We start from the raw sequence: 18,828 nt of genomic DNA, 5'->3' as shown, positions 1-18,828 counted from the left end.
AAAAAACAAACGTCTGCTGAGGGTTTGGCTCCAAGCTCAGGGTGCGGGATCATGTTCTGGAAGTGGAAACCAGCCTGGAAGGCAGTGACTCGGCGCTGCAGCGGACTGAGGAACAGCAGCTCCACAGCGCTGGATCTGTTTCATGAAAAACCCAAAACCAAAGGACGGCATGCAGCAGGGATGGAAAAATGAAGACGGACGGCTCCTGCCAGCTTTCCTGAACAAAAGTGAAGCTGAAATTTGGCAGCAGAGAAGAAGAGGAGGAAAATTTAGAAGCTCGTTTTCTGCCCTGAACACCATCATTGAATCTGTTGGGGTTTTATTATGAGGAGTTGGGGGTTCAGATGAAGGATATTCCTATAATATAGTTGTCTTTGGCAGCTTTTACTCAAACCATTAGGCAAATAGATTTAAGTCTCCATATTTTCATGTGCTGCTGTTTTGTTCTCATAATCCCGTCCTTGGATCCTTGTTTTAGAAGGGAGAATCATGTTGTAACTACTTCTGCTCTATCAGTCTACAACATTAGGGTGATGTGGTTTGAGCCTTTTAAATCTGTGATTTATGACTCCGTCAGTGTTCATGTACTGTTTAACTGCACTTTTGAGTGTTGCAGGAGTGAAACCAGGAAGTTATTGTAATGTGTAAGATTAAGCTAAAATGTAGATTGTCTGTGACTCACAGTAGGACCTGCTGAATGTATGTATGGCCAAATTCTCTTCCTGTGTCAAAGAGATTTCTCCTCACAGCCAGCCATAAGAGAAAATACTGTAATACAGCCATATCCAATATTTTTACAGTGACTGTGTCTGAGTATGTGTTAGGTGAAAGAGGAAGAACCCAAAGAGAATAAGATCTCTCCTCAACTCAACTCCAAGAAGTGTCCCTCAATTTTTCATTTACTATTGTGGTTGAACTTGAATGCTCCCTTAAGTCATATTTCCAACAGCAGGCCACTCTTAATAGCAGAAAAACTTCTACCTATACAGTACATTTCCTGTATTTCTGCCTCTAGGTGGAAACATATTGGTGCATTTACTTGTTACAGAGTTGTTTATTATTGTCAGAATTAAGAAGAGGTGGAGAACAGAGAAACCAAGATTGGAATTTTCTACTTATATTTCAACAGGTGGCCTCAGACACAATGCCAAATATGTGCTCATAAGGCTTCACACCTGCCTAATGTGCAAATTAGCCCTAAAAGGCAATGGTATGTGGGGCCTAAGTAGCCTAATGATTAGCCCATATGCAACATATCTGCACTGGCAGGAGACACTGCTTGTTGTTGTACCTGATTAATACTTAATAAAGTACATATTAACCAAGGAAGGGAAAAAGTGTAAGAATCAGAGCGTAAAGAAGAAGGACTGGCTGTTTCTGTGGTAGTGTCATTTGACTTTGGCTCAGATGGATGAACTGCCTGAAAAACATAATGCCCCGGCCTAGGGGCATGAAAAAGTCTTCTACATTGTCATAAAAACTGACTATAACAAAAAACAAAACAATGAGGAAGTAAAAGTTACCATGCTAGTCATGTTATTAAAATTATAGGCAGCTAGGGTTGGCACGATGCCAGAACTTTAAATTTGTACATGATGCTAGTAAAAATCCAACTGTTGGTAGCTGTTACAGTATCAGCACTACAAATAGGGTGTTTTCACTCCTGATAGTCTGGGGGACTTGGTTCTGTTTGGGGTTCAAACTGCAACATTGTTGCACTTAAAAAAACATAAATATATCCATAAATCATCATGCTGTATGCTGACCAAGACCCCCATTTTTAAGCAGACCAGAGTTCACTTGTTTGGTCCCGATCAGAGATCGAATGGGCTTTTTACACCACTCTAAATGAACAGACTGTCTCGGTAAGCAGACCAGAGTTCACTTAAAGTGGACCAAACTGCTGTGGTGTGAATGCAACCTTAAAAGTCCTACGCACCCAGTATTACAATATTTCTAATGTTTCATTACCAGAAATTGCAGAGAAACTCCTGCACACCTTTGAAATTGGTAAAAATACATTGGCAATGTTTTGGCAGATAAATTTGGCTTGTATATGTGTTGAATTTAGACTGTGCTGTCTCTCTTCCCCTGTTACAGCTTTTGGATAAATATACTGGTGTCAAACCAAAACCTCCTCTGTAAAAATGACCAATTTTTACAGAGAATTATTAGCTGCATTATACATGTGCTTTATAAAGAGGCAAACTAGATGGAGTCATTTTTATCCAACATGGACAACAAGTGTGATTATATTCTTCCTTAGAACAAAGGTGTTAATCTCTCACTAGGGGCTTGACTGATCATACCTACAGTCAAAATTATTCAAAAAATGTTTCTCTTTACAAAAAAGGAAAAATACCTTACATGCAAGGTACGTTGACCATAAATTTAAAATTAAAAGTATAAAACTTCTGTGAATGAGTTGAAATGAAGTCAACAAAGAAATTGGTGAGGGCACAGGTGGCCTAGTGGTTAAGACACACACCATGTACATGGGCAGCCTGGGTTCAGGTCCAGCCTGTGGATCCTTTTACGCATGTCTCTCCACCGCTCTCTTATCCCTGTTTCCAACTCTATCCACTGTCCTCTTCTATGAACAAAGGCATGAAAAGCCAAAAAACCCAAAGAAATTGGTGAACATTGGTGAACAATGCCATCATTCTTAAAAAACAGTTAACCCAGATGGGATCAAATTTGATCCATGAGGATAACAAACACATATTTCAAACAAAGAAAAAAACTGGGGTTCTAATCTGTGACTATTTTCAAAGCTTTGGCGCTTTCAAAACTATACAGACTGTCTTTTTATAAGTGGTATTAAAAAGACTGTAAGTGTTAAAAAAGATGATAACCTTAATGGAGATACGCTATGTTGTTACTGTCAGTCCTCTTTATTTTGGCAGATTAAAAGGAAAAAAGATGACGTTAATCCTGCTGGCTGCTCTTTTATCACATGTCGAACACTCATTAGAGACAACACATCACACTTAAACTACTGTCCAAGCAGATTTAAACTCTTCATTGACCCCATTAGAGTCTGTGGGAGGAAACAGCACTGAAAGTAGAGATGTAAAAAGACCGTATACATGTGAACAAATTACATTTCCCACTATGGGTACAGATTGTATATTTATTTTCTGGTTGGAGAGAGTTTGCACCGTCATACATGGTGAGAAATGATGTCCAGGGATTATTTATACTGAGCTATTTAAAGCAGTGTTTAAAGTTTAGTGACTGAAGACAGAATGTGTGGTCCGTGGTGTAATGGTCAGTGAGTTCAGAGGACTAAAGAAATGTTGATAATTGTCTTTTATAAATGATTTTACTCTAGTGGTTTATAAAACTGCCTTATTTTTGCAGGAATTGCTCTGAATTCTTTGGAAAGTTTCTCACTGTAAAATGCAGCTTTGAGTTGGGACTATGCAGGACAACACATCTCAGCCACACTTCACACTTGGCTCTTAATAAATTTTATGATGTGTTGGCGGTTTTTCACAGATGTTATGCAGCAGACTAACACATTCACACTCACCTATGCAGTGTGTTATGTCATTTATTTGAGTCAACAGCATTTCAAGTAATTCCTCCTCACTAATTATAGCTCTGCTGAAGCAAACAGGTAGGTTGTTACGTGACTAAAGGTGAGCTGGGTTTGACTTCGTGTCCTAGTTTTCCTGATGATGATGGAGGCAGACGGGCTGTTAGCAGAAGTCCAAACAAGGTTGAGCTTCATAAATCAGTTCACCTCTCACAGGGGGTCTCATGTGGAAAACATTGCATTAGTCTTTGACCCTTAGAATTAGAAATATTTAAGAGCGTGGTTGTTTTATTTGTGATCTGGTCACACAGTGAGGCACCCCACCAACACTTTCTCAGACCAGTAAGCCTCTTCTTCTATTTGTTTATAATCTTTACACTCTGCTGAGAGGAATGTGTATGTTTTGCATCCTCTAATTTATGTTTCCATATGTTCCACTTTCCCAGGGGACTCTGACAAGAAGCAAAGGAATGTAAATTTGCTTTTAAATGTTCAGTAGTTGCTACCACATGGGGGATTTGTTTGTTTGAGCTGCAGTGCACTTGTGAAATACTTTCACTTTGCATCCATCATCTGCTTTCCTCTCAGAGCACATCCTTATCCTAAAACCTGTGTTAAATTCCTCTCTTTGGACGCTCTTCTGGGATTTATTCTTTTTTTCATATAATGGGAGGATTTAGTAAAATTACACTCATTTCTCTTCCTGCTTCTGTCTCCCTACTCCTCCACAGATATTGATGAGTGCCAGGTCCATAATGGAGGCTGCCAACACAGATGTGTGAACACCAGAGGCTCCTACTACTGCGAATGCAACCCGGGCTCTCGCCTGCATGTGGACGGACGCACTTGTCTGGGTAAGGGTCCTTAGGGCTTAGTGGATACCTAGGGGTAGCCTTGCATGATTAACAGCTCCAGAAAGCCGTTATTTAAATTACCCTGTTGTCTGTGAAAATACTTACTTCATCTTCTCTTTGATGCAGGTGATTTCAGGTACTAAGAGCTTGCACCATTTCTTTGTATTAATTAAGAATCTCCATCTCTTCATGCTGTATAAAGAGAAAACACTACCCCCCATACTGGGCACGACAGACAGACAGAATGAATATCCATCACTGAAACGTCTGAAAATATGGAAGAATACTTTGACTAGGTATTTGTGTATTGAGGCTAAAATCAGTGTCAAACACCATATTTCCATAAAACCTGTGAATGTGCATCCAATACAAACAAATAACACCAAAAGTAGCTCTTACCAAAAAATGATGATGATAAAAACAAAGCAATAAAATTGACTCTAACATGGTTTGTGGTCCCATCCAGGATGAATGCCAGCAAAGTTTCCCTCTTCAATGTGGTTCTTCATGTTCAAATCTCATATGAATAGTGAAACACTGTTTTGGGAGAGCAAGTTTGCTGGAAGGCTTTTAAAGACAGAGCTTGGAGTTGAAGTTTAGTCTTAAAGGCTTTCTGACATGAGCACTCACTCATGCTGACCACAGTCATGATGTTGCAGAAGCTGACCCCTTTGACTTAAAAGGCTGAGATGGTTCCAGTTACATCCACTGGTAAAAAGCCAGTGTAGTGTGCGTTTTAAATAACCTGCAGATGTTATGATATACAGGTTTTATTGAAGTTAATCTGAGGTAGTAATTTGGAATGAGGCTCAAACAAGCCACTGTTATATATAAGGAAGTTGAGAAAATGAACATAGCATTGCTAGGAAGAGATTGTATAATAAGGATAAGTCATTTGCAGTCATTTGAGAAGCTGAAACAAGGGGACTTTGCCAGTTCTGCCTGTTTTTACTCAATTGATTTTCCAGATAGTTGCTGTGGGTCATCTCCATCTCTGTCAGTTTTCTCTCATGTCTTTGCCGTCTACTCTGAACAAAGGCACAAGACAGCTCTGCAGAATATTATTGATTTTACCTGACCGATCATTTTAGCTATGGTTTGCACAGCATACCTTAAACATCACCAGTGTTTTTCCTGGCTTCAAATTCAGGCAAGTGTGGTACCATTCTGATCATGTGCACTCTGAACTTTCTGTTCGTAGTGCACTTGATTAGGTGGGTCTGTCTTATTAACCTTTAAATTTTTACATTTTAAAGTTAATAACATCAATCAAGTGCACTTTGAGAGCAAAATTAGGAGGCTAAATCAATGAAAAATGTTTTTCTCTTGAAGATCATTGTTTTCTTGTAGTATTTAAGCCAGAGATGAGTTGATTCCAATTTGATTGGCAAATTCTAATTACCTCCGCCAAGGAGGTTATGTGATCGGCAGGGTTTGTTAGTTAGTTAGTTAGTTAGTTAGTTAGTTAGTTTGTTAGATTGTTAGCAACATAACTCAAAAAGTTATGGATGGATTTTGATGAAATTTTCAGGAAATGTCAGAAATGGCATAAGGAAGAACTGGTTTGATTTTGAAAGTGATCCAGATCACCGTCTGGATCCAGGAATTTTTTAAAAGATTCTTAACTATTGGGAGATAGGGCTGGTGGTTTAATTTCTGGTTAAGTTCACATTCTACAAGGCTGAATACTCAGTTTATCCCTCTTTTTTTTTTTTTTAGATAATTCTTTGATAAATAAAGTCAATGAAACTGAGAAGTTTCCTGCAGCTGCAGCTGCTGACTGGAGGAAAGATTAAATATCTGACAACATTTACCTAACTGTCTTTCTCCTCTCTGCCTCATTAAACAGGTTTAAAGGAGTACTGCTCTTGTTCTGTATATGCTAATTATCAATATTGATCTATATTTCCTCTTAAGTGATAAGTCTGATTGATGCTCAGTCTTCAGTAATCACACAGTCACATGCTGAGGTTTTATAATTTGAAAAAAATATAACACTGAAATATAATCAAATTAACATAGCACATGAACCAGCCCGAGCATGTCAGACAGAGACAGCAGAGGCATGTTTATAGGGGGAAGCATGCTTTCATACATCGATCCTACAGCATTAACTAGAGAGAAACGACAGCAGAGGAAGCTCCACATTTATCCTTGAATGCTCAAAGTCTCCTCTAGTTTGTGTGTTTATAGCTCACACAAACACACACATGTAGAGCACAGTGTTCGTCAGTGTTATACTGCCAATTGCAGTTAGAAATGACGTCCTCCTAGTACAATGCTAATCAGAAAATAGCAGTTTGCATGGCGTCAGAGCCCTTATCTCCCTTATCACTGTATCTATAATTTGAATAAAGCCATCGACCTTCAAAGTTCCTCTACAGTCTATTAATGGCTGAACTGATTTCTTCTGTGTTTTCTGAAGTGGCTTTTTTGTTCACAACAGCAGCCATTGGTGTGTGAAAATTGAGCTTTAATGCAAGCTTTAATCTCAAGATCCAAAATCAACCTTTGCATATTTCAAAGCCAACATGGACGGTCACTAGTGGAGTTAGATGATGTACTTTTTTGTGAAAAAAAAGTTTATCCAACAGATAAAAAATTCAGTATACAAAAAACAAAAATTTATTGACTCCACCTGCATCCATCAATAGTTCAATGCAGAAGGAGTCATCTGTTCAGCAGAAAGTTCACAGACTAACTTGAAAGTGCTGGAAAATTTGAATTTCTCAGTTTGCATTCTCATGCCAATGGGCCAAACCCCATTTACTTTAGATGAATATTGTGTGAATGGATTGAAAGCCCTAGAGGATCCCTAAATGGAGCTTGTGGTGGGATTATTTTTGCTGGAGCTAAAAGGAATTTTGAAACAGAATCTAAGATGGATATTTTTGTACTACAGTTTAATTTTTCCTCTGACATTTGGAGATTGTTTTGACCATAGCTACATAAGGAAAAAAAAAGCCATAACCACAATTTGAAAGTCTTAACAGGGTTTTTTAATTTGAAAATCCTTCAGTCAGGACAGAAACACTCTTGTAATTGATTTAACTATTTATTGCAAAATGGATATTGCTTTGCGATGAAGGCTCTGCTTCCTGGGTTTGCCAAGCAGCATGCTTTGACTTTCCAGGGAACGCAGGCTGCAGGCTAGAGAGGTGGAGGCTGGGGTGATGGAGGCAGCTGCAGTGCAGTGTGATCAGCACTGGTGTTGCAAGGATCAGAGACGGACTTCATATCTAAATGGACAGTCTATTTGATAGCATAAGCTGTGATGTTAAAAGACGTGTCAAACAATAATCCAGTCAGCTGTGGCTGGGCACATGATATCAACATTTTTATTTCTGGGATTTATTTGTCAGTTGACTTTTGCCTCTGTAGGTCTGAGTCATGATGTTTTTCTTCAGTTGAATTCTTCCTGGCTCTTATCCATAATTTAAGCTTTATCCCTTAAATTTAATCCTGTCACTCTTGACATCTGCCGTGTTTACACAGTACCTGCGTGTTGTTTCTGTCACGTTTGTTTTTTTTTTTTTCTGCAACAGTCGATAGCAGAGAGAGTATTACCCTGGCACAAGTTTCTACTGTCAGAAATGTATACAGTGTCCTGACATTAAGAGTGGAAATCATGATGTGTTTCTTGGCCTAATAAAGCCAAAGTTATTTCACTGTCTCACAGAGCAGAGACTGAACTGTAGCTGGGACTAAACTGTCCCTGAGAGGGCTTTTGTGTGACAGCTGTTGCGTGAAAAAGATGACTGATTGCACTAATAATCATAGAGCACATCTGGACTGACTCCCAGGTGAAGCTTATCTGTGAGGCTGCATATCCGCTGCAGAGGGAAGACAAAAAATGTACACAAATCTCTTCAAACTTTCTATACAACAACTGAATGAAAGTATATTTTGCACCACATTAACAAGATTGGACACAAGACAACACATACCACTCTGCTCTGAAAGCAGATGTCCCAGTGTCATCCAGCTCTTGATCCATCTGCAGAGGTCACATGTATCCCACACACTTAGCGTGTGCTTGAATAATATTTGAGCTGGAGAGCACTCAACCTGACGTGTTTGTCTGATTGATGGATCTCCAGTCTTTTGGTGTGTGAATAACTCTCTTTCACTTAGAGGCTACTTGGCCTCTAACTGAAACAGAATCAGACAACTTTTCCCTGAGGGGAGTTAGTCCAGGTCGCCTGCAGAGGTCTCATCTGTTGATGTGAAGAAGAGAAACACTGACAGGGGAGGATGATTGAGCTGGCTCTGCCTGTTAGTCTCATCAACGGGGAGCGCTGTCCATCTCAAAGGTCCTGCCATTTAAATCTTTCTGTGATTTTTGGCCCTTTTTTGGGCATGGATCTCTCATGGTTCAGAGCAGAGTTAATCTATGAGGTAACTCTCTGAGGTGTTCTTTCAGTTTATTGTCGGAAAATTTGTACTGCTGGCATGACCTCTGAGAAATAATCCTGTTTAAAAGGCACAGGAGTCGAATCAGAAAATATAGAAGTTAAAATCAAAGTGCATTTTTTGTGCAGCTGTTCTGTACAGAGCTTTTGGCGTTGACTAAAAAGATGAGAAAAAGTTACTGGAGTGCAGCAGAAATTAACTCGTCCTCACAAGTGAATTTCTTCTGCTCACAAGAGGGTTTTATATGAGCAAGAAAAGGTTTTGTTTGCTTAAGAGATTGTTTTGGTGCTCATGTAGAAGTTTTACATGTGCAAGAGAAGTTCTGTGTGCTCAAGAGAAAGTTTGAGGGGGTCATGAAAAAGTTTTATGTGCAAACAAGAAACACTTTGAGTTATTTCCGGCTCAAAAGACCAGAAAGTTAATCCAAGAGGTTCTCTGCAGATGACGTCACGCAGCAGCGGAGAAGTGATTTCTACACAGAGAAATGCTATCAAAAAGGCCCAGTTTTAAAGGGTTTATGACTATTCTAAGCATTCAAAGTGCAAAAATGTAACTATTCTTGATCCATAAGCTACTTTGTGTCCTGAAAGTAGTGAAATATTCCAGCAAAAAATTTAAAAAGGTTAAAAAGCTAATAGAGAAACAGCGGCAGGCAGGAATTTAAAAAGCCTCAGTCCAACAGTACTCCTCAGTACAACATTCATGTACTGTCTGTTTCAACAAAGCAGTCCAGTTTGGTTCAGCACAATTTTGCCATGGTTTAGCACAATAAACTCTGCTTTGCTCATTTGATATTCATCTCACCAACCTCCAGCTTCACTCGTGACAAGAAATTCACCTCTCTTGAGAGATCCAGATCAGCTGGTTTGGCCCCAAATGGCTCTTCATTTGGTACCAGTTTGGTTTTATAAATGTGGATTAAATAACAACACAGGATGGAAGAAAGGAAACTGAAACTCAAATGGGAGCTTTAGATGAAAGAACTGTTTTGTAGCATGGACTCGTTTTGTGAATGGCAGATCTTTACTTTGTCTCTTACCCACAAGGTGTATCCAGTTGATAGCTGTTTCAATTACAAGCATATTTGTGACAAAATTTGGATTGTTTTTATATGTTAAAGGGGCTAAGCTAGTCTTTAGCTCAGTGTAAGTCTCATCAAGACTCTTGTCACTCTTCATCTGTCTAGATGAGGCCAAGAGGTGTGCAGGACTGAGTAATTTGCAATAGTGATCCCCTCCACACCAAGTTAATCTTTGGTAAAAATCTCTTTTGTGAAGTTTAGGGATTTTATTTATTGTACGTTGAAATTTTCTGATGATGATTGCAGTGTGGGGGTCCATTTTGAGCCTCAAAGTACTAACTTTCTATGTTCCCTTTCATTCCTAATGGCTGTCCCCCACTTCCTGACCCCCAGCGGACATTCAGGATTGCATTATTGCAACCAACCTATGAGAAAAACCGGCAGAAATTCTCTACTGCACACACAGTATTTTCTGGAGGTTGTTAGACGCTATGACCTGCTCACTCAATATTTTCTGGAGCCCCAGCATTGATCTCATGCTGATGTGGTTCCTTCTTATATGTGCAGGATAATTTCTTGTGCTCATATCAATATTTCTGTCTCTCTCCTATAGTGACCCATTCATGCGCCATCAGCAACGGAGGATGTGAACACTACTGTGTGCAGCAGTCGGCCGCTCACTTCCGCTGCCGTTGCAGGCCGAACCACATCCTAGCAGAGGATGGCAAGCATTGCATACGTAAGTGCCTAGACTGTTTTCAAAGGTAATACTGAATGCACAGACACAAAGTGCAGGACAGACAGGTAAAAGGATGGGGTGATAGAAAATAGTGCCAATGAAACTGATTATTTTGGAAGATTATGAAGATGGATTCTGATTCATTAAATTTTGGTCATAAAACTAAAACACATCTGCCTGAATCTGCTGCCAGCAATTATTATCTGTCATTCTGTCCTATCTAGAAACCGATTAACCAACAATCATGGGACAAATTGAAGTGAATCACAGCTATCTGCTTTATTGCTCCAACTCAAATTAGTGTTTTCACGTTCCTGCTTCTTTTAATCTCTGGGATCTTTTGGATCATAAAGTTAAGCAGGTCTTGAAGGGATGTGAAATTATACTTATATGCATTTTAAATTACTGTCTTTCTCGTGCTTTTACTTTGTAATTGTTGGCTGTGAACAGCTTCCTCTAATTTTTGCAGAGCCGAGGGTTCTCACCCCAGATGTCTGACAGGCTTACACAAGTCAAATACACACAGAGCTGTGCAGAGAGAACAATAAAGAGATGAAGTGCAGACTAGCAGTGTGGACTTTAAGTTCAACACATGCTCTGCATTAAGTTCTCCGTTTATAAAGTTTTATCCACTGCTGTGCAAGAAGCAGCATCTGAATGAGGTCAATATATTAATGTTTATGAGTGTGTGCTTTTTGTGTTGCAGTGCAGAATCCCTGTGCAGATCAGAATGGAGGCTGTATGCACGACTGTCGGGTTGATGGTGGCAAAGCTCACTGTGACTGTAAAGTTGGTTTCATGCTGGCTGAAGATGGGAAGACGTGTGAAGGTAAAACAACATTAGTTCTAAAATGTTGATATAATTAAGTACCTCGGCATGAATATGGCAGTTTGAAGAACTCAACAATCTACAATATTCTGGGGCTGTTTTTAGAGCTTTTCAGAAGTGCATCTTTGCTGAGACGTAATGCTATCAAAATAAGGATCTTACACCTTTCATTTCATTTGAAATATTTCTGTCCGTATTGACTCAGAAGTCAAGTTTAAAGACCTGAATCAGATTGTTGTGTGATACATTGAGAGCAACAGAGATGTCTCTAAATTTTCTTTGTCGTGATTTAAAAACATAAAGCTTTCAATAAATCTAAATTTAGAAGTTAGGAAATACAGATTTATGCCAATGTTTCCATCCTAGTGTTTCCAACTCCGAGTTAAATGTCTGCAAAGATGCTTGTCAAGGATTTGACATGTAAAGAGCACATACTGTATGTAACAACGGTGGATGCAAATGAACTAGTGCAAACCAGATGTATTCCACTTTTATTCTTTTTTTGTTTCATATTTTTGTGACAGATATCGATGAATGTGAGACGGAGGAAGCCAACTGCGCTCACGGCTGCCACAACACGCTGGGCTCGTTCGCCTGTGTGTGTAACACGGCCTACGAGCTGGGGTCTGATGGAAAACAGTGCTACAGTCAGTGCAAACTCTCTTTAAATATATATGAATACAAATCTTGCATTATGTGAAGTTATTCCTGATATTTAAGTCCTTTTTTCAGTTTTAATAATCTCACTTTGCATGTTCAAAAGGGATTGAGATGGAGATTGTGAACAGCTGTGAGAATAACAACGGCGGCTGCTCACACCACTGCCAACATTCAACCAGTGGGCCCGTTTGCTCCTGTAACCATGGTTACAGACTGGATGATGACCTTAAAACTTGCGTTGGTGAGAGACTTATGAATTTGCATTGATTAAACACTTCTAAGCAGTTATACAACACAGACTTCCTTTACTTTCTACACTCACTTATTGCAAGTTTCCAGAAATCCTTGGTGTATTTTTATAGAATTATTTATATTTTATGCACTTATAGAGAAGCAAATCACAGATTTTGAATAGTTCCAGTTAGCTTCAAGGTGTAAAGTGCCTTCATTAGTACCTTTAAAGGTAAACTGATTGTGCAGACAGGAGTTTTGGCATTCCAAAGATAAAAACAACACTCAAAAGCAGTGTTTCCCAAAGGGTGGGCGCCAAAAGTACTGTATGTGGGCCTGGAGGAGTCATTTACTTGCTATGTCATGGTTTAACTGGTTTTAGATTAACTGTTGACTCTCCAGCTTCCCAATTTTAAGAACTTGCCCATGTCTTTGGAGACATTAAGGTTACTTGGAAAGATTTCACTTGTATGTAAACCAAGATAAATATTATAAGAATCAGACTTAAGTGACTTTGCAGATGCCTGATTGTAACTGGCAGTGGCTCATTAATTGTACTGTTTGACCCTACTAACATATTTGGATTATTGTTTTGTGTCCAAAAGCAAAGCATTTGGATTGAAACTCCCTGTTTATGAAACAAAAATATGATAAATAAAAACTAAATAGTTGTGTCTCATGTTATGGTTACACAAGCGTTTTGGTAGGCCCGAGAATATTTTTAGGTCTCATACTGGGCCACAGAACACTTAAGTTTGGGAAAGGCTGCTCTAAAGTTTAAAATATCCCTACGTAGTTAAAGAGCATCATCTTGTATCTTTGAGAAGTGCCACAGCCACATTTTGTTCTCCCTTCAGGAACATTAAAATAAAACCAACAGCTGGAGCAAAGAATCGGAAACTCAGAGTTTAAATCATGGTTTTCCAACCTGGGGTTCTGGGACCTATGGGAGGCTCCAAAGAACTCAGGGGTGGCTCTGTTTGCTCTGAGACTGTCGTAATTAGATTTTCTAATTTTTAAAATAAAAATCAACAAGGTTTTATTCACGTCAAAACAAGCAAGTTTTCTAAGACTAAATAAAAATGTATGTGCCATCTTGCAAAAGGTAAGTATATTCAGTTACTAAACTCATCTTGTCCTGTATTGGATTGGTTTTATTTAATGTGATATACTAAAGCTTAGATGTATAATAGTATCTAGTCATTTCTCTACTTTTTTCTATACAGCCCTGAGGAAAAAAGTTTGGACACCCCTGATGTAAAGGAATGATACCAGAAAGATTGCACCAAATCATTTTTTTATGCTGTTATCACTGCAGAGAGCAGCACAGATCATCCTTTCCACTGCAACAGTGGTTGTCCACCTTTCAGGGTCACGATTCCGAATGATAACAGGTTTAGGGTTTGCACCTCAATATTGAAAGTTTATCCTATAGTGTCTTCTCCCTTCTTGAATTGATGCTTAGAAGAAACTTTAAAATGTTAATGAGATCAAAAAAGATGTTGCATTAAACATAAAACGTGGTATTGACATTGGGTTCATTGATGCAGCGGGCACACTGCCAAACTAAAACAGCTTCCTAAAATCCCTATGAAACACACCTATAAGCCAAAATATATATCTCTGTTACAGGTGTTGTACTGTAAATAAAAAAACAACAACAGCCCTCTTTCAAATACATGTTAATCAAGTTTTAGGATATCATTCTTTTTATTCTCCATAGCCATCTTGGGACTTCCAGAATTTACTGGTCTGGGACCCCAAGGTTAAGAATTGCTGCATTACAACACCAATAAAACTGAAAACAAATAAATCCTTAGACTCTACAGTGATCATAAAGTTTCTATTTTTTTAATCTACAGCTGCCTTGGGGGAAAAAAAGCTTAAAGGCATTGGATCTTTATAACTTTAATCTACAAGGACAAAATGCTGGTCTGACCAGGAGGTGGAGATAAATTTAAACAGTTCAGAGGTCAGGAGTCAACACTCATGCTTACTAAACTCTCTTAGGGAAATATACTTAATGCCATAAGTACAGTGATGTTCCCCATAAGCTGTAACTTTACCTTAATAGGCTGTTGAACATATATTTTCTCATAAAACCTTTATGCTGGTGTGTAGGGAAGTACGGTTGGCTCATAATTCTTGTCTGTCTTGTTGTGTTTGGCAGACGTGGACGAGTGTGGGGAGCAGATCTCCTGCTGTGAGCAGGACTGCACCAACTACCCCGGGGGTTACGAGTGTTACTGCTCAGCGGGGTACAGACTCAACTCAGACGGATGTAGCTGTGACGGTACGTTTAACCCTCAATCACAATGCGGATTACACTTCTGATTTTATGACACTTTTATGAGCCTGAATTTTTACGTCTGCTGTTTTGGCAGAGTTCCAGTCTGACTGTAAATCCATCAACACAAACATACATACAGTGTTGTTTTTGTTTCAGTCTAACATTCAGAGGGGGATTTGTTCACTTCAATTGCTCTGGCTTCTCCTCTGGATGTAGCCTAAGTGTTTGTGTCTGTGTTGTTTAGATGTAGACGAGTGTCTGGCCGTTAACGGTGGCTGTGATCACACATGCCAGAACAGCGCGGGTTCCTTTCAGTGTTTCTGCCGCCGGGGTTTCCGTCTGGACGAGGACCGGCAATCCTGTATCCGTAAGTATCAGCAATCAAGGCAAAATAAGAGAGAGAGAGTGGGCGAGTGAGGATCACACCAGAAACATGCCAACGGAAACCTGGCACACTTCTATAGTTGTACTGCAAAATACATCCTGTGTTCAGAGTCATTCATTGAGACTGTGAGATTTGAAAAAGGCTCTGATTTATTCAGTCTTTTCTAAATTGGCTCTTTTTTCGTGTCACAGCTAGAAAAATAACAAAGAACACAGGTATTCCCAGTTATATTCATAGTTTGGAATAATGGGCCTTTTTGCAGCACACATTTGGACCTGTCACATTGTGGAAAGCACTGCTGTTACTAAAGAAACAGAGCTTTTTTCTCTTTTCAGCCAGTTAACCCACTCACAAAGTAAGTCATGGGTTCTCAAATGCCTCAATCACCATATGTTAATATTAGAAAGCCCTTACTAATTACAGCTAAGTTTGGTAATAGTATTTTTATCTTTCTTAGTCATATTCACAAATAAGAAGAGATTTTAAGAGTTTAAATGAATAATGTACGAAAATGACTGACTGTCTCTCTGTCTCCCTGCAGCTCTAGAAGATGCAGTTGAAGCTCTGTCCAGTGGGGGAGCCATCGAGCTGCCTCTCATTCGCCCCCAGCTCACCTTGATGCAGGACTACAACCAAGCTCTGGAGCGCTTCGATGACTACGAAGACGACGAGGGGGAGCTGAGGGCCGAGAGCAACCTGGCAGAGAAATTCGGTTTGTGTCCTCCCCTAAAACCCATTAACAGCAAATTTTCATTTACAGAAACCTGTATCCTATTACCTGAGTGTGACTCCCTGGAGGTGAAGACTCATTTACTGCAGGCAGAAACGGACCACATGGTGGGGGTTAATGACTGAGCTATGTATCAGCTCAGCTTCTCAGGCAGGAATGCTGAGGTTTATAGGTTGTGGTAGTTAAACAGAACCTGAGAAAGTCAGGGGGATCTGGTTTATTTCACCCAAACTTAATCAGCACTTTTACAACAGCAGAGGTTGAAATTTAAATGTTCCTTTAATCAGAACTGACAATAGCTACATCTAGAGAAAGTTTTGAAATTTGTTGACATTACAAATATTTGATTGGGTGGGAAAGTTGGGGCGAATTTTCATTGCCACTTAGATAATTAAGGACATTATGCGGACTTTTTCCATCTTTACTTATTTCCACTTTCTTCTCGCCCACATGCTCCTGATTTCACTGAAAGTTTTATTCTGTTAGCTTTGACGCATTCACAGCCACTGACATTCAAATAAAAAATTCCATCTTCTGCTCCTTCTTGGTGAAAAACCTGAATGTTTGAGTGGAACTTTTAATCCATCCATCCCCTTGTTGTTTTCTAGTTTGTTTGGACGACACGTTTGGAAATGACTGCAGTTTGACGTGTGATGACTGCTCTAATGGAGGAAAATGTAACCCCTGGAAAACTGGCTGCGACTGCCCCGATGGATGGACAGGCATAGTCTGCAACCAGAGTAAGAACAGACTTACACAAATACATACAGATGTGCAACACAGTAGGCCTACTAACAGTGAAGAAATAAAACATTATACTTTTTTAATCCAATAGCATGCTCAGAGGGATATTTTGGGAAAAACTGCTCCTTCCCCTGTAAGTGTAAGAATGGAGCTAGCTGTGATCCAGTCACAGGGAGCTGTCGCTGTCCACCAGGTGTCAGCGGGGACTTGTGCCAAGACGGTGAGTTTATCCCAGACTCAGAAGTTATCATCGTTATCAAATGAAAAAAACAAAAGTGACACTTTAATCAACAACTGAAACTCCATCAAAATAGAATGAAGCTTTATTATAAGCCCATAACTAACTGTAACTGTATTGTGTTTTGCAGATCTACTAAATGGAATATCATTAGGAATATGTTTATTTTGCAAAATCCAGACTGTAGGGGTCAGGGACACATTGAATCTAACAGTTTGTAGCTGTGGCTGTTTTACACCTCAATTTTTAATCACCATTTGTTTCTCCTCACATGTGAAGTAGGGTGCCCTGTCACTTGCTTTCTTGCGATTCTCCATCTGTTTAGCGCTCATGATTGTGATTGGTCAGCTGCCTCTGTGCCCTCCCTTTATACGTGCGCGTTCACGGCTCTTGATGAGACAAACCTCGGTTGAGTTACCGTGTGGATAACCCGCGTCGTGCTATCAATTATCCTGATTGCCATTGTTGGGGTTAGTCAACCCTGGATAGATGTGAGTTACCCAGGGTAAGGTGACCACGCTTCGTGCTACAGGCCCCAGGTCTGCTGCACTCCACCAGTGTAGCTTAATGACCACGGCTTGTAGATGTTTGCATCTTTGCTAACACACAACTTTGTTTTTTTCTTAACTTAAGCCTAAAGTAAGTAAAGTGAAGTCATGTTCTCCATGTTGTTCTCCTTGTGCTAACTCTGACAAAACCACAGGTGTAGCATTACGATGTACCATGGTACAGGGCAACAGGGTCAAGAGGAAATGTAACTTAAGAGTACTTTAAAAAATAGAATAAATAAACTAGGAATAAAGTCTAATTTAAACTAAACTGAAATTGAAAACAAAAAGTCAAAATGAAATAGAAATAAATGACAAAGTTAAAAACCTCTAAACTTTCCAAACTAAAGAATTTGTTTATTTTGATACCTAAAATAGTGTCACACTATTACTACTTGATCTCAGAATCTCAGAAGAGAGTTCTCCTAGGTTAACTGTGAGTTGTTTTCTCTGTGTAGGCTGCCCTAAAGGTTTCTATGGGAAGCAGTGCAATAAGAAGTGCAACTGTGCCAATAATGGGCGCTGCCATCGAACCTACGGAGCCTGTCTTTGTGATCCTGGACTGTACGGACGATTCTGCCACCTCCGTAAGTCCAAACATCACCAGACTCTCAACTTTAACCTCCAGAAGCACTGATTTCAGACTTGAATTGGGTTTTTTTTTTTTGCACCTAACAAGCATCTGTTTGGAGTTGTAAATTCATTTATCATGGTTGGAAGTTTTCTGTCTCATCATATTTTTTTTCTCCGTTCTCCTGTGTGATCATCACACTTCAATCACCCATGTCTCCTCTTTTCCTCCTCCTTCAGCCTGTCCTAAGTGGACTTTTGGTGCCGGCTGCTCCGAGGAGTGCCAGTGCGTGCAGAAGAACACACTTGAGTGTCACCGTCGCCATGGCACCTGTGTGTGCAAGCCTGGTTACCAAGGGAACACCTGCAAGGAAGGTGAGTGCAAGGTCATGATGCCTTGCTTGAAAACTTAACCTAAATGTTCTAAAATTTGTGTGATACCCTAAAATGTTTTTACACTGAGATTTATTTCTATTGAATCAACAAATGTATGAGAAAGTCCTTATGATAACACAATAATACCAATACACGCCAAAATTCACACCCCAAACTGAATGCCTCAACTTGGAGACTTAAAGGGTAAAGACAAAACATCCATGCATACAAAACATGAAAGAAATACACTATATGGAAAAAGTATTTGGACACCTGACCATTAAACTAACAGGGACTTCAATGATATTGTATTCAATTACTTGTACTTTAATATGGAGTTGCCCCCCCCTCCATCTGACTCTTGACATTGGACTTGGTGATGTGAGGCTTGCATGCAGCTGCTCGGCTATGGAAACCCATTCCATGAAGCTCTCGCTGCAGTTTTTGTGCTTACATTCCAGTGGAAGTTATGTGGTGACTGAGTTGCTGTTATTCCTACACGCTTCCACCGTCTAACGACATCACTCAGAGTTGACAGTGGAATATACAGAAGGGATGGAATTTCATGAACTGTCTTATTGCAAAGGTAGCATCTATCACAATACCACACTTGAAATCACTGAGCTCTTCAGAACAACCTACTGCAGTCTCCGTTTGTTA

General features: G+C 39.6%; 1 protein-coding gene across 1 annotated transcript in view; it reads left to right on the top strand.

Annotated features, from left to right (window-relative positions):
- The window catches only part of megf6b (multiple EGF-like-domains 6b), a 103,582-nt gene that overhangs the window by 62,271 nt on the left and 22,483 nt on the right, over window positions 1-18,828 (top strand). Inside the window, exons 7-18 of the mRNA XM_041783597.1 lie at window positions 4,273-4,395; window positions 10,443-10,568; window positions 11,275-11,397; window positions 11,922-12,044; window positions 12,161-12,298; window positions 14,459-14,581; window positions 14,823-14,945; window positions 15,505-15,675; window positions 16,302-16,433; window positions 16,529-16,657; window positions 17,682-17,810; window positions 18,034-18,168. Coding sequence (XP_041639531.1) covers window positions 4,273-4,395; window positions 10,443-10,568; window positions 11,275-11,397; window positions 11,922-12,044; window positions 12,161-12,298; window positions 14,459-14,581; window positions 14,823-14,945; window positions 15,505-15,675; window positions 16,302-16,433; window positions 16,529-16,657; window positions 17,682-17,810; window positions 18,034-18,168 — 1,575 coding nt within the window. The remainder of the gene's footprint in view (window positions 1-4,272; window positions 4,396-10,442; window positions 10,569-11,274; window positions 11,398-11,921; window positions 12,045-12,160; window positions 12,299-14,458; window positions 14,582-14,822; window positions 14,946-15,504; window positions 15,676-16,301; window positions 16,434-16,528; window positions 16,658-17,681; window positions 17,811-18,033; window positions 18,169-18,828) is intronic.

The sequence above is a fragment of the Cheilinus undulatus genome, linkage group 3, assembly GCF_018320785.1.
Source record: "Cheilinus undulatus linkage group 3, ASM1832078v1, whole genome shotgun sequence".
Classification (NCBI taxonomy): domain Eukaryota; kingdom Metazoa; phylum Chordata; class Actinopteri; order Labriformes; family Labridae; genus Cheilinus; species Cheilinus undulatus.
Note: the sequence above shows the minus strand (reverse complement) of the source record. Positions and strands in the feature narration are given on the sequence as shown.